The sequence below is a fragment of the Lissotriton vulgaris genome, chromosome 8 (genome assembly GCF_964263255.1).
Source record: "Lissotriton vulgaris chromosome 8, aLisVul1.2, whole genome shotgun sequence".
NCBI lineage: Eukaryota > Metazoa > Chordata > Amphibia > Caudata > Salamandridae > Lissotriton > Lissotriton vulgaris.
In genome coordinates, this window is record NC_141696.1 from 1,192,736,863 (window position 1) to 1,192,753,541 (window position 16,679).

Sequence of the window (16,679 nt, forward strand, 5' to 3'; positions counted from 1 at the left end):
TTATTTTACTCACACAAAACCATTGAAATTCCATATATAGTTAGTTGCACTAACTATATATCGCGCACCCGCAATCCACTGCTGATGATGTCACATATTACATTATTAATGACATGGTCAGTGACATCACTGATGACATCACTGATGACATCTCAAATGACATCACTGATGACATCTCAAATGACATCACTGATGACATCACTGATGACATCTCATTTGACATTACTGATCACATCACTGATGATATCATTCATGTGATAATACGATGAACCTCTTCAGACTCTAATATAACCTTAGGTACAATCAGTGTAAACAGAAACTCACAGACTGTCACTCATCCATGGAGTTACTCACACACCTAGTCAGTCATGCAAAGAATCAATCACACCTCCATTTCCTCAACTATACAGTTATACAAACTTTACTTATTCAAACATATACTAACACATATTTACTCTCTTATACAATCCCTGATACAAGTTCACAATGATCCATACAGCCACTCACACATTCACTGGGTCTTATGCACAGTTATTTATATATGTCAACTCTCACATGTACTGTGTTTTACATATGTACTTACTTTGACATGTAGCACTGAGATATCCATTCACTCACCAATACACTCATGCACACAGTCAACCGCCCATACAGCTGTTTCCACATGCACTTTTGAAACCATACATCTAGTGAATCAACTGCTCACACATCTATGCACAGAGTCATACACCTCCCAGCCACCCACACACACACTCAGTCTCCCATACAAATACTTGGGCAACCAATCAATAACCCATATAGTTACTCATATAGCTACTTATCAACACATGCAACAGTTTACAGAACAACAGACATAATGATGCACAAATTAAGACAGTTTAGTCACTAACCCATGCACTCAGTGAGACACATTTAATCACTCACTCATACAGTCAGTCATGCACCTACTAAATCCTTCATCCAGACACTTATACATCCACTCATTCTTCAATATGTAAGACATATTTTAACTTTACAGAAACATACAGTCACTGGATGTTGTCATCAGTGATGTCATCAGTGATGTCATTTGAGATGTCATCAGTGATGTCATCAGTGATGTCACTGACCATGTCATGAATGATGTAATATGTGACATCATCAGCAGTGGATTGCGGGTGCGCGATATATAGTTAGTGCAACTAACTATATATGGAATTTCAATGGTTTTGTGTGAGTAAAATAAGGTTTTGTAAATGCGAATTCCTAACTATATATGGTCTATAACCTATGGTTTTTTCAGTGAATTTTCAAGGTTTTGTAAATGCTAATTCCTAACTATATATGGTCTATAACCTATGGCTTTTTCAGTGAATTTTCAAGGTTTTGTAAATGCTAATTCCTAACTATATATGGTCTATAGCCTATGGTTTTTTCAGTGAATATATATATATATACATACATATATAAACATATATCATCTGTATATCTATATAAATACAAACATAAATGCATGCATACATATACTTATATGTATACAGATGCATGTTATTTACATGAAAGTTGAAAAAACACTAATAAAAGCAAAGCTAAAAAGCCACCTCATTACAAACAGAATGGCTTTAACTTAAACGAGGGCGAGAACTATTGCATTTTCAATGCTTGTTTACTTTGGTTCCATCAAGAAGGCATTCAGATGTGTCACACATTTGCCATAAATTCTGAATGTTAGCACTCTAGTTGCACATTAGATCACTGTAGTAAAGCTACTGCTCACCAGGGACGTCTGCTGCTGGTATTCAAAGTGCATGTTTCAGTCTGCATGTCAGAATTTTTTTTAATGAAATAGAAGAGGATTTGAGAAGTCACTCAAAATGATCCCTAAATTTTCTTTCTGAAGCACTAATCATACTTTCTATGGCAAAATTAACCCCCTCATGTTGTTCCTTTTTAAATTGAGTGTTTTCAGACTTACCACTTCATTCCAATCAAGATGGCTTCTGGTGTGCCATACTTTTGTCATAAGTTAGATTGTTAGCGCTCTAGTTGTTCTTTAGAACACTCTGGGACATTCTGTCATTGGGCTATACTTGGGGTACATCTGGGTGATATTTGGGCTACATTTAGGCTCTTTTGTCTCTGGTGGCCATCTTGGGTGACTGTATGTCAGAATTTTTTAATGAAATTGAAGGGGGTTTGAGAAGTCACTCAAAATGTGCCCTAATTTTTCTTTCTGCAGCACTAATCATAATTCATATGGCAAAATATACCCCCTCATTTTGTTCCTTTTTAAATTAAATGTTTTAAGAGTTACCACTTTATTCCAATCAAGATGGCTTCAGGTGTGCCATACCTTTGTAATAAGTAGGACTGTTAGCGCTCTAGTTGTTCTTTAGAACACTCTGGGACATTCTGTCATTGGGCTATACTTGGGCTACATCTCGGTGATATTTGGGCTACATTTGGGCTCTTTTGTCTCTGGTGGCCATTTTGGGAGACTGCATGCCAGAATTTTTTAATGAAATAGAAGAGGATTTGAAAAGTCACTCAAAATGTGCCCTAATTTTTCGTTCTGCAGCACTAATAATACCTTCTATTGCATAATATACCCCCTCATTTTGTTCATTTTTAAATTAAATGTTTTAAGAGTTACCACTTTATTCCCATCACAATGGCTCCAGGTGTGCTAGACCTTTGTAATAAGTAGGACTGTTAGCGCTCTAGCTGTTCTTTAGAACACTCTGGGACATTCTGTCATTGGGCTAAACCTGGGCTACATCTGGGTGATATTTGGGCTACATTTGGGCTCTTTTGTCTCTGGTGGCCATTTTGGGAGACTGCATGTCAGAATGTTTTAATGAAATAGAAAAGGATTTGAGAAGTAACTCAAAATGTGCCCTAATTTTTCATTCTGCAGCACTAATCATACTTTCTATGGCAAAATATACCCCCTCATGTTGTTTCTTTTTAAATTAAATGTTTTAAGAGTTACCACTTTATTCCAAACAAGATGGCTTCAGGTGTGCCATACCTTTGTAATAAGTCGGACTGTTAGCGCTCTATTGTTCTTTAGAACACTCTGGGACATTCTGTCATTGGGCTATACTTGGGCTACATCTGGGTGATATTTGGGCTACATTTGGGCTCTTTTCTCTCTGGTGGCCATTTTGGGAGACTGCATGTCAGAATGTTTTAATGAAATAGAAAAGGATTTGAGAAGTCACTCAAAATGTGCCCTAATTTTTCATTCTGCAGCACTAATCATACTTTCTATGGCAAAATATACCCCCTCATGTTGTTTCTTTTTAAATTAAATGTTTTAAGAGTTACCACTTTATTCCAATCAAGATGGCTTCAGGTGTGCCATACCTTTGTAATAAGTAGGACTGTTAGCGCTCTAGTTGTTCTTTAGAACACTGTAGGAGGCTGCAGTAGAACACAAAGGAATCAACTGACAGTCTCTGTCCTTGTTGGATGTACATGTTTTACTGAGAATGTCAGACTTCATTTTCATATGACTGAGAAAGATAATGTGAATTTACAGAAAATATGCTTTCAGTTTAGCTTATAGATCCCCTTCCAAACCACTGTGGGAAAATCATGAGATATTAGTTTTCTTTCAAACAATATTCATGATATCACAGCAGAAGGTTTTTTCACATGGTAAAATCACCTTAGAACCCACCACAATTCCTAAAACGAGTATGGTACCATCAACAAATGATTTATAATGTAACTAAAGTCCTAAAACCCTCTATTAACTACAATGCTTTTTAATGAGGTGCTATCATGTATATTGGTCCCAAGATGGCTGCCAACACTTCTTGGATAAAGTGCTGACAGCCAATCAGATCAGATGTGTGGTTAGGCTCCGCCCAGATATATATCTTTTTTTGAACCTAAATTACTCAAAATCCACTGGAGCACATATATTGAGACCTAGCAAAGGCACATTGGGCTAACAGTCCCTACAATTTTGCCAAGTTTCGTGCAAATCCATTCAGCCGTTCGAGCTAAAAGTGAGGCCAACCGCCCTATGGAAATTAACATGGGAAAAACGTGTTTTGGGACCCCCCTTTTTTCTCGGCCCCCCCTTGATGAAACCCCCCCAAATTGTCAGGGGCTGCTCAGAAACAAAATGTTCCATTTTCCTGAAAATTTCAGCCAATTCCGTCCACAAAGGCCAAAGTTATTAGACATAGAATTTTCAAAAATCCCATAGAGAAGAAAATCCTAACTATATATACCTACTGGCGACCGCCAGTAGGTATATATATATATATATATATATGGGCGTCTTTCATACAGAGGCTTTCGTGGTTTTTCAGCAAGTATTTATCTACAGCAAATAGGAGCAAGGACATACAATATGCAATATGGCTCAGTAGGGGAATTTCAAAATGACCTCATCCTTTGTCTAACCATTTTACATAGCCAAATTCTTCCCTCTACTAGAGAAACTGGGATGAGCAGTGTTGACCTGTGGGGCAAATACAGTTGTTTTCTACTTTACCCTTCCCCTAGTGCGGGTGACAAACTAAGCAACGGGCTGCCAAGATTACCTGTCTGAGATCACCTAGGCATTACGCCAGCCTCTTACTGCTCTATAATTGACCACACACCTACCCTCAGGGGCAGCCGCCCGACATAGTAAACATCACATTCCTTTGTACTTCTGGCATCGTGAATGCCATGCTCTCATCCGTGTCCAGGAAACTCCATTCCAATTGAGTAGTACGAAACAAAGTTAGCCCAACTAAACATATTCCAGAATCACTGGATAGACCCAATGGTCACCGGTACAACTCTTGAGTTACTCTTAAGTAAATGCCAGCAATGAGGGGAACCTTCTAAAAGCAGCGACCTTTAGTGTGATTATGCCTAAGGGTGCTAGAACTACAGCAGTCATTTTGAAGATTTTTTAGCAAAGAACAAGTCTACAGAACAGAACATTTTCCCATCCAACATACACTGGGCCAACATTTCGACCTAACCAATCAGATGCTCACAACATGCATACGGCCAGCAAAGTCCAGCACAGGCCGGTTCACAAGACTCCCTGAAGTTACGAAGGGATATAAACTGTTACTCCAATTATCACAACAGTGGTTAAAATAGATAACACAGACTCTTGTTCAATTGTTGGTTTATATATTTTGTGAACGCCAAGAGCATTGAAGGTCAGAACAAGTTCTGTAACCCCCAGATACGGGCAATGACCATGGTCGAATAACATTCCTATAGGTCAAAAACCATTCCTATTACTAATGTATTGTTAACTGGCACATTTAAATTCACTTGCCCCGATATTATGCACTTTCCCCATTACCTGCATCAAATATGGGGGTGGGTCAACTATCATACAAAAAAAGCCACTTCGCTTGTGACGGGAGATGGACAAATATTACAACCGGAACGGCAGAGAGATGCTGGATGATAAAAATTTTAAAAAAGTATGTAAGTGTTTCTTCTTAGACTCTTGTAGTTCTGTCTTGGCTCACATTCAAATATTGTTTATAGTGGGTGTGCTATTAGAAATATGAAATTATCCTAAAAGAATCTACACAGTGATCAATAAATATTTTGTATGTCAATAAAGCTATTTCGTGACCTTCTACTTTTTACAATCTATGAATAAATTGCTCCGCTTTGATATGGAAATAACCTGCTCATTTTCTGTGTAAAACATTTTGAATTTTTCTGTACGGACCACGGTTGTACAATTAATTTGAATCTGTCCCAGCAAAAAGGTACAGTCCTCAAGAAATGGCGTGGGACTTGTACAGTCTTGATTCATTTTTTTCTCTTTAAGATTGCATTCATGCAAATGTTAATAGTAATCCTGCATATAAAAGATATATATATTTCTCTCAAATATATCACCCAGTCAATTTTGCAAGGAGAAAACGAAATGCAATATTGAGACAATAGATCTATTACTAAATTAGATTCTTCCTTACCTGGATGGGACATCACAAACAGACCATGGAACCGAGACTCTGTCTTAAAATTGACAACTAGGCGGCCTTCATCACTTATACGCATGCTTGTCGGATAGAGGGAGCCTATGAGCAGAAGGCAAGACACTCAATTAATCAATAAAATACATTGAAATATTAGCATCAAGTGGAAGGAACAATTATCAAGTACAATTATACAAAATAAAATGTTACTGTACGTTAAATGCATCCAATTGAGTGCCACAAATTGATTGGCGTTGTAAAATAATACAACAATTAAATTCTGCGATCAACCTGCAACTGAGAACAATTAAAAGAGGAGACAACTATAAGCACAACAATATAAACAAACACATGAAAGCTAAGAGACTGCAGTGATAACACATCAACGGGCAAACACAAGGTCAGCACGGTTGAACATGAGGTACGTTTTGGTTGAGAGAAAGACCACTACTATACAAAAGACACACATGGAATGGATGGAATGCATAAATTGATTAACACCACTTTCATCTGCTCACTGTGCCTTGATGGAAAACGACCATCTATATGCAAATCAGTCTGTGCCAGCACCCTAAAGGGGGCTATCCAGCCAGAGGGGTCTTCTTTGAATGAGAGACAAACAAACCGTAGACCAGAGTCATCCTTCTGGGGGTTCATCAGTTTGGTGCATTTTAGTCCTCATGACCCAGAGAGCAGTTAGACCATGCATGGGGGGAGGAAATGAGGGACGCACGCGCACACACACACACACACACACACACACATAATTATTTGTATTATCCAAGTAAATACATATAGGGAAGAACACACTGAATAAGTATCCTTGTCAGAGTCTAGTGGTGAATTAGTGTGTAAAATACAAAATCTGATTCTTTTTATGCTCACATACATGCACACAACTACAAACTGCCACGACTGATATCACGAGCATAGCATTTTCAGAGGCTTTCAATCACTTCGTAAATGCATAAAAATTGCCAAATCCTAAATCTGACACAGATGATCCCAATCACGTGGACATATAATTGAAAAACAAGACTTGAAGTCTCTTGTCTTCGGAAAAAAATGGTCATTGTACATAAAGATATCCCTCCCATTTCCTGAAGATGTTGCTATGAAAACAGGGCACACTTTAATTTGTTTTTGTCGTGGTTTACAGTCTACCACGCCATACAAAAATGTACTCTGTTATCTTTAAAAAGCTATTTCCTTTCCTGAAAAGTAGATGTCTTCGCTATTCTTTGATCAGACGCAGTGGAGAGGCCTCTTCAACTATCAACTGGAGCCGGTGTCAGGAAGGAATGCAGGTGGAATCTGCACATCCTGCGGCCACCTCCTCTCTTAGCTTTCAATCCATCCCTTCGGAGCGACCACCGCCATGATGGATCAACTGGGCGGAGTCAGGGACAACATGGACGAGCATGGGCTTGAAAGTGACACAGGGCTTACTTAAAAGTTTGGCGGGTGGGACACATCTCAAAATGGGGGCGGATCTCCCCCCTGCCACATTACAAGGGCCACCGGCTGTGATGCCATTGGAAAGCAGTGGATGGAACATTCACCATGTTTGTGATGGAGTATTCTGTAAACCAAAGTTTAAATAAAGCCCACTGTTTCTGAAAAGCGAAATGTTAATTTGGCACCTGAAAATCAGCAACACACATGATGAATCCAAAATGTGAAATTCATATCCAAAGGATAAATGTTGGCCCTTGTTTAGAAGACGCAATGCAGGGAGTTACTACGATGCCGAAATAGGCGGAAAAGGGTGTTTTGTTAAAGCGGGCTTCCAAAGAGTAGTGTGTGGAATTTCATTACCACATAGTGTTTCCAGAACAAATAAACGATACAATAAACGAGACATGAGTATTCCTGAACACTATATTAATGCTTCGTATGCTATGCTGCCATCGTTCATTTGGAGGGCTATGTAATGTGCGTATTCAGGCTAGAAAAACAGACGCACATTTCCGCATCAGGGCTTGCTCTTAAGGTTGCAGAACACTGTACAAGACTTCAGATGATGGGTGTGTCCACATCAGCCGATATTTCAGGTTAATTTCATGTCACCACGCCTTTAAACATGGATGGTGGATTGTCTGACTAAGGTCACAGAGGCATTCCAACTGCCCACAGTTTTGCCCCATATTTTTTGCTGGATGGGCTTCTGGAGTTCAGGCCTCTGCTGTGGCCGGCGGTCCAGGCCGTCGCATATCTGTGCTCAGTTACAACTGTATCAGACTCTGCCTTCAGTGCAGCCCCTGTGAACATGGAGCTGGCTTCCCACTGTGACACGTTAATTGGATATTACAGAAAGTGCCACATATTAATAAGGATCCTATTGTAATCCAGATTTATTAGTGGAGTTTACCGTCTCCCCTCACTTATGTGGTTTGCATTGTACTTCTGGGGTAGTGGGAGTGGGGACAGTGGTTAATTTGTAAAAATATAAGTGCCGGGGCTCTCGCCAGGAGGAAGCTTGCACCAGCCCATTTCTCATGGTTGCGCCGCCTAAAATAGAACAACCACGAACGTGGGGGGGAGTATGTGGCGTAATGGCCAGAGCTGCCGACTTTGCAGCATGAGTTTGAGTCTCTGTTCGGCTCAACATCCTCTTTCTGGGCAAATTACTTCATCTCCTCGTGCATAAATGTCCTTAATTGGTGCTCACCGAAAACCTCCTGCTCAAATTAAGCAGTTACCAAAGGCAAGAAGGTTGCTTTCACTCAGAATGCACATTGTCAATCAATCAATCAGCATTTGTAGAGCGCACTACTCACCCGTGAGGGTCTCAAGGCGCTGGGGGGGGGGAGGGGTGCTGCTACTGCTTGAATAGCCAGGTCTTGAGTAGCCTCCTGAAGGTTAGTAAGTCTTGGGTCTGCCAGTCAGTGTGCACCTTGATGCTGTCCTGCTCACCGATGTAAAAATCAGAACACCCCCTTTTGCTCCCTCTGCCGAACTGCCCTTGAGGAGCAACGCACAAAGAGAATAACTCCATTCTCATTATTTCCCATATTGTAGGGCCGCCAGCTTCACTCTACCGCTTCAGATCATAAATTCAGAATATTTAGTGCTAGAAACGCTGCGTTTTCTTCAATCCATTTTATTGTCTGCACGCTTTAGGCTTGTTGCTCGTTTAAAAAGCTATTTCCTTTACAAAGAATATGCCTCTGGCTGAACAATCGTTCTTACTGCCTTTTTTTTATAACTGTGGCTTATTGACTGTTGACAACTGGGGCATACTAGTGCTTAGGGCTGGTGAATGTATCTTACTGTGACTGTAAATAAGTGAACCACGTCAAAACATTTCTTTTCTAGCCTCAGACCTACACAGCCGCCTGCCTCTCTGTAACAATAATAAGACGCACCACATAATCGCACTTATAACAATAATAACATGAGGAATCTAATAGAGGTAGTAAGGATGGTAATAATAGTACACTGATAATGACAATCTAGTTTAACAAGGACTGCGTCACATTTTGAGTCTCTTCTTGGCACTTCTGAGACACCCTCTTGTTTTCTGGCGCTACATGGCTACTCACTGTGGTGAAGTTCACATCGCCGCATTTGTCATTACGGTACTGGCAGTGGAGCAGCATGTCCTCCATGTTGTGGCCGGTGCGCTGGAAGAAGTCTCACAAGCTGAAGGACTTGCTGCGGAATGATTTGGGGGAGTTGTCGGCAATGCCTAGGGCCTTCAAGTAGTCACCATAGCTCTCCTCATCGTCTAAGCCCAGGAGCTGGTCAGCCCAGGAGCACGTCTATTTTGGTGATGGCTGACTTGGGGAACCGGTTGAGGTTCCAGAGGTGATGGCGGGAAAGGTCGTCATGGTGCTCTCTTTGTATTCCTAATAAACTGCGGCCAACAAATGACCACCACAAGACAAACGTGTACGTTGGCTTTTCTTGTCATATTAAGGAATACAGTACAAGGGGTATATACGACTACAGGAGGGAGTGGGGCAGAGTGCGGAGGTTATAAGCCCAGGAGCTGGTCAGCCCAGGAGCACGTCTATTTTGGTGATGGCTGACTTGGGGAACCGGTTGAGGTTCCAGAGGTGATGGCGGGAAAGGTCGTCATGGTGCTCTCTTTCTCGTTCAGGGTGGTGATGTGGTGGAACTCAGAGTAGCATTGCGGCTCTTGTTACTTTTAAGGAGCAAGTAAATCCAATATTTACAAATTCTACCTGTATTAATTCATATATGTTCACTTCTGCTGGACGTTATATGATCTTGTAACACTTTTATAGGCAGTCCTGCACACTTCCAGCATGTTGTGCCCCAGCTTAGCCAAAAGGCCGCCCTCGGACATTCTTCAACGGAAATTAAACAATGTTCCATGAAAGGCATACGCAATCTGCTGACTTGACATCACTAACGTGACGATGACGCTCTTTCCGTATTTGTGGACCAGAGTGGGACTTCCTTTGAGGACATACCAGGCAGCAGACTCAAGACAAGAGCAGAAATAAATTTTAATAAATACCGGGTCGGAGGAGAAAAAGCATATAGACCCGGCCCGGTGAAATAAGTGCCAGTGCTGAGCACCAGAAAGTGCCGGCACATATAAGCACTGAGTGGGCACAATTTACGTACAATTTTATGGCAAGGCACAGAGGGCAATATTATGCATACCTCTTTATTGCCGCTCAACACAGCATGGTTAACAATGACAAAGTTGGTGGCATCACCTAGTAACTCATGCAGAAGGAAACAAGACTTCAAGAGAACAGAAATACTTTTTTTCTGATGAGAGGAACAAAAACATATTTACCTACTGGGTGAAATACAGGACAGCTACAATTTCAGCCAGAAACCTAGCTGTAAGGGTTTGCTCTAAAAATGGAGGGAAATAGCTCCCTGAACAAACAATGAGGAATATTTGGTTGCAGTCTGATGTGCACAAACTGTACTTACTACCTGCTGGCGCACAAAGCACACATGCATGAAAGATAAAAGAGCCTGAAATCAGGGGGAACCCTGTCGGACACTTCATGATTAATTGGTGGATTGCTGAAATTGCACCTTTACTACTTGTGGGAAGTCGGGTTTCAATAAGATGAAGTCACTTGAACCATTTGAGGAAAAAGTACCATAAGTGCACACTGACGAGGACTTAGTGGACCAAGGTGCTGCTGATTGGTCTCAGATATCACCTGTTTGGCTCTGAGACCTTTTTACTCCATAATGTCTGGTGATAAAGACATTAAGTCAAAGGTATCTAAATCAGAGCTCACATCATATACATATGCCATGAAGACTTGTTTCTAACTCCAGTAACTCTAGAAAAATGATGAGACCAAGAGAAGGTGGCTCTCACATCCGGCATCAATGCACTGAGCACCAGCCATTGGAGGGGCCTCAAACCAACACTGAGCTTTTTGCACCATATGCTCAGAGATCACATACTGCTGGATAATTGGTGGATTGCTGAAATTGCACCTTTACTACTTGTGGGAAGTCGGGTTTCAATAAGATGAAGTCACTTGAACCATTTGAGGAAAAAGTACCATAAGTGCACACTGACGAGGACTTAGTGGACCAAGGTGCTGCTGATTGGTCTCAGATATCACCTGTTTGGCTCTGAGACCTTTTTACTCCATAATGTCTGGTGATAAAGACATTAAGTCAAAGGTATCTAAATCAGAGCTCACATCATATTCATATGCCATGAAGACTTGTTTCTAACTCCAGTAACTCTAGAAAAATGATGAGACCAAGAGAAGGTGGCTCTCACATCCGGCATCAATGCACTGAGCACCAGCCATTGGAGGGGCCTCAAACCAACACTGAGCTTTTTGCACCATATGCTCAGAGATCACATACTGCTCTAGTACAGATAAATCCAGAGTCTTGTAGGCCACCTCAAATATACCTTCTACATTGGTGGTCCTGTTGGAAGAATTATTGTCTCCCTAAAAAGATTTTAAGCCCAAACGTAAAAACTGTGCACAGGCAAAACATAATCTTGAGTCCAACTTTGTCCATTATCGAAACAGGGGCGGCCTTAGGCATGTGCAAGCTGTACACCTGCACAGGGCCTCCAAACCCCAGGGGCCTCCACGCCAATATATATCCTTAATATAATAATCCTCTGAGGATGGATACATATTTGCGTGGTGGGCCCTGGCAGGGATTTGGCGGCCTCTGGCTCTGTTCCACTTCCTAACACCCTGACCACCCCCCTCCTGAGCTCCGGGGCGCTCCACCTCGCCCCGGCCCCCTCTTCCGGGGCCCCCTACCTACGCTCCCTGCCCAGGGCGGCCATGAGCCTAGAGCCGCCCCTGATCGGGATGACATAGCGTGGTCCCTTGGTAGCAGCAGAACTCCATTAAAACACAAAGGAGAGGTTTAGAGGCCACAGGGCAGCCTGCGAAATTGGTGGAGGCCACTGCCTCAAGGCAGATGTCCATCCATCACATTTAAAGATCAGGCCTGCCTGGTGGATACTCTTTGATAAAAAGTTGCTCCGTTGCACTGCTGCAATCACTCTTTGTCCCCGATCTATGGTAAGTGGGCGCGTGTTTCTTGGCACACTCAGCACTTTATTTTGCATCTCAGAAACAGACCTGGTGCGCATTGGGCCACTGTTTGTTTGCTTTCCTTGTCTGGATCAGCCATGCTTGCACCTTCGTCTGATTGAATGGGGAAACAAACTAGCATGACAGTCTGCAGCCCCAAAGGTATTTGTTTTACATGTATCTTACTCCAAGATTCACTTGGAGCAAAGAAGACTCCTATTACTGTCAGACTAATTGGAAGACGTTGAAAAATGACTTGAGTAGAACACGCTGAAGCACAATTCAGGTGCACCGGAAGCAATGATTGTGATGCAGAAAATTCACTGAGGTTTCACACTTATGAAACATTTCCAATTTGTGTTGGAATGTTATGAAAATCACTGGTTTTTAAATGCCCCAAACCTATTAATTAATTGTGATTCATGGGAGCAGAGAAAGAGACAACTTATCTACTTTACTACTTTGTAGGCTGTGCACATTTCTGTAAGTCGAGATCCTCTTTGAATCATCACTCATTAACATAACCTAACATAACGTGTATTTTTGTAAAGCGCACGTTCGGTTTCTTGGCGCTGAATAACAGTTGTTCATTGTTACCCAACTCAATGGTACTCATTTTATCGACCTCAGATGGATGAAAGGCTGAGTGGACCCGCCGGGATTTGAACCTGTGACCATGAGGTCAAACACAGGCCCCTGCAATGGACGCATTAGTCCACTGAGCCACCAGACCCATCATATTGTTTAGGACACACATTGCTTCATATGAAGACTATCTACTTTGATTGGTAAAGAAAGTTCATCTATTGCAAAGCATTCATGATTTAATTCTTGGAGTTTAGCACTTACATCAGTGAGGTCCTTTCATACAATTCACACTGACTAAGATGGCCAGGATGCATTTCACAATTGCTTGCATGACACATGAAGCCCTGCACCATAGTACCCCTTCCTACCAGTCCTAGAAACTGACCCTTTCAAGTGGAAACAGTTTCTCCAAAAGTACAAGCAACTTACTGCTCAAGCAACAAAAATATAAGAAAAAGAAAACCTACAACCGATCCTTCTCTGAAATGGTCCCAAACGTTTGGAACTCTCTCCCTACTGAGATCAGATGCAACCCATCCACACCCCTCTTCAGGAAAGAAGCAAACACATTTCTCTCCAGCGAATTCCTCTCTCACTGAGGACTTGACCATGGCCCGCTCTCTGTTTAGACCCCGCCCTCCATCTGTCCGCTGCCTACGGCCACTGACTCCGTAATTTGCCTGAGTCCTGAACTTACGTTACACTGCTCTCCTCACATAAATCTATACAACACTACCTCAGGGAAACCTGTGCTTTGACTCTCCCCATCCTTACACCTCCCTTCCTCAACTACCCCAGAACTTTTATGTTCTTTATCATTCGTATTTTTCTTTGACTTACTGTCGATATGTACTTTCACTCACATTTTGTGTAACTCTGGTTCTGGCTACGTCTTGCTTACATAACCCACTCCTTTCTTACAGTTGCATTTACTTATTTTTTGCTCTCTATGTACCTAAAGTTTCTGCCATTGTGCCTACTCTGTAAAGTGCTAGTTTAATGATCTTAAGTGCTATGTTGCCATGCTTGTTAACTACCTTGGGGAAAAACTGTGTACATACTCTCCATACCCTTGCTGCTCCCTATTATATCTACCTCAGAGCTTTACATCCTCACATTTCTCCGTCTATCGGATTCTTCTTATATATAATGTTGATATATATATTTTTTTAATACTTTATATATGACCCGGGCACTTGCTGCTACTTTGCCTACATATCCCATTGTATGTCGGTTTCCCCTTCTACCGCTACTATATATTTTCTATCTGTTCTCGATGTATGATATCTCATGTTATTGTTGTTGTGCTTACTCGGTAAAGCGCTCTGACACCTACGGGTCTAGATCGCCCTATATAAAACTCACAAATAAATAAATAAATGAAGCACTTGTATTTTGGCCATATCCATTACAGATCTAGTTGCCTCGACATGCAACGAGCAAAGACTCCAAGGCCTCCAAGGGATAGGGAAGGACAAGTGGTGCCAACTGCAGACATTAAACGTGGCTCATCCTGAGGCCTTCTGTTCGGACACTCGTGCAGCCTCTTCGATCTTTTAATCAAAGACCGCATGACCAGTCAGTGCTAGTAGTACAGGGTTAGTATTTCTGACCATGGGCAATCCCCTAAGTAAAAAGGGAGGTGGGAAAAGTCTCATGGTTAAAGGAGAGAAGTGAAGGTCCAACTTCTCAAAGCCAACCACCACACCACTCATCTGGGGTGTCCCCTAATCTTAACCCATGTATGTTACCTCTAGCCCATCTGATCAAGGTAAGGGGGTACCCTGGCAGATGTATGCGGACGGCCTCCAGTTCCTAATTCACCTAAGCAAAATGAGTCTTTCTTTCTGTCTTTTGGCAGTCAAACACTGCATGTAAGCAAACATTACTGCGTAAACTGTGATACAACCGAGGGGCATATTATAAAGGACCGGTGTTAAAATTATCGCCGTTAAAACGGCAATAATGGGCTTGATAATACGCCCTTGTTAATTCCCATAGAAGCCCATGTTAACATCAGAACATGGGCTTCTATGGGAATTAACAAGGGCGTATTATCAAGCCCATTATATCGCCGTTTTATCGGCAGATTCCTGCCGATAAAACGGAGATTTTAACACCGGTCTTTGATAATATGCCCCCGAGATCTTAGCTGCAGATAAAAGCCCTAATATCTCACTGGGAGCTTAATTGCCCACCAAATAAAGTCAACCACGCACCCTGGTCAAAGTGGTACAAAAAGCCGGGTGTACCTTTAATTCTCAGTTGTCTTTTATCCTACAAATACACTCCATAGTGAAACCTGCTATTTTACGTGTATATGCGTGATCAACAATCTAACAGTCAAACAACACACACTACTCAGACAGGCCCCGTGCTGTTTACACTGCTATTTGACAGCATTTCGAAAACTGTCCAAAAAATGATTGAAAATAGCCCCATCCACATTATCTGTAGTCAAAGGAAAAATGAACCAGCAATTGACTAAAGATCCCACCTGTCCTGGCAGACCAGAAATCACCTGGTTCAACACAGACCCCTTTGATCTGGAAAGCAATCAGTGACAAATGACAACCTCACCCAACCAGTTAATAATATATATATATATATATATATATATATATAATAGTTTTTGAGCAATCAAAGGGGAATTTCGCTGCAGAATGTACGTGTTCTTGAAGGTGTTTGAAATATAAAAAATAAGTAGTGATAAAATAACAAACTAAATAAAAATGACTAATATAAAAGCAAAAAAAATAAAAACAATTCCAATGGACTAACCTTGCATCTCTGCCTCTGGGGGGCTGCCGATCCCGTCCTTCCACAAGATGGCAGTGTCGTACACAAAAGTCAACCGAAGCTCAGACTGCAGGTCAAAGTGCTGCCAGCCTCCCACACCGACCGGGGAGTGGAAAACGTACGATACGTACAAGGGCACCCGCAGGGTCACGTAGGATTGCACAAGGTTTAGGACCTACAAACAGTAAAGGAATGTCTTGAATCGGTGGAACAGAAGCATAAACAGTGTCAGAAATGCTGCCTCAGCAACTGCCCAGAAAGAACAGCACTTCTCGAAGGTTATCTGCAGGAGTGAGCATGCCCCTTTGCAGCAAGTATGTGAGAGATAAAACACTGACTGCAGTAGCATGCAAAGGAATGACTCACAGGTGAATTCAAGTTCAATATAGATATAATTTCATGAGACAAGTGTCTGTATTTATCATCCTTTTATCACAGAACATGTTTACTATGGACGTGTTTGCTGTGCCTGTTGTGCCACCCAGTCAAATATTATTTAGTCTGTTTATGCAAACATAAAAGTTGTATACAAAAGCATTTAATAAAATCAAACAGGAATAAGAAAGACATTACATATTTAACACCAGCTATGTACTGGCCATATAAAACAATCTAAAAAATCATTATTGACATTCAAGACGGACAAAGATAATCATGGCAGTGTAGGATTACAGATCCCAATCAATTGTACAGGATGTAAATTCATGTAAATTGCGTTAAAACTACATAGAATAGCAAATGAGGGCTCAATAAAGCAGTCCATATATGCACAGCAAATCATATTAATAATGATTAAAAATTACAAAGAAAGTGCCAATGTGTGGCC

General features: G+C 41.5%; 1 protein-coding gene across 1 annotated transcript in view; it reads right to left on the minus strand.

Annotated features, from left to right (window-relative positions):
- Positions 1-16,679, minus strand: part of FREM2 (FRAS1 related extracellular matrix 2) — a 639,092-nt gene that overhangs the window by 38,867 nt on the left and 583,546 nt on the right. The window contains exons 17-18 of the mRNA XM_086935067.1: positions 15,836-16,028; positions 5,940-6,044 (exon numbers count right to left, since the gene is read on the minus strand). Of these exons, the coding sequence (XP_086791193.1) occupies positions 5,940-6,044; positions 15,836-16,028 (298 nt within the window). The remainder of the gene's footprint in view (positions 1-5,939; positions 6,045-15,835; positions 16,029-16,679) is intronic.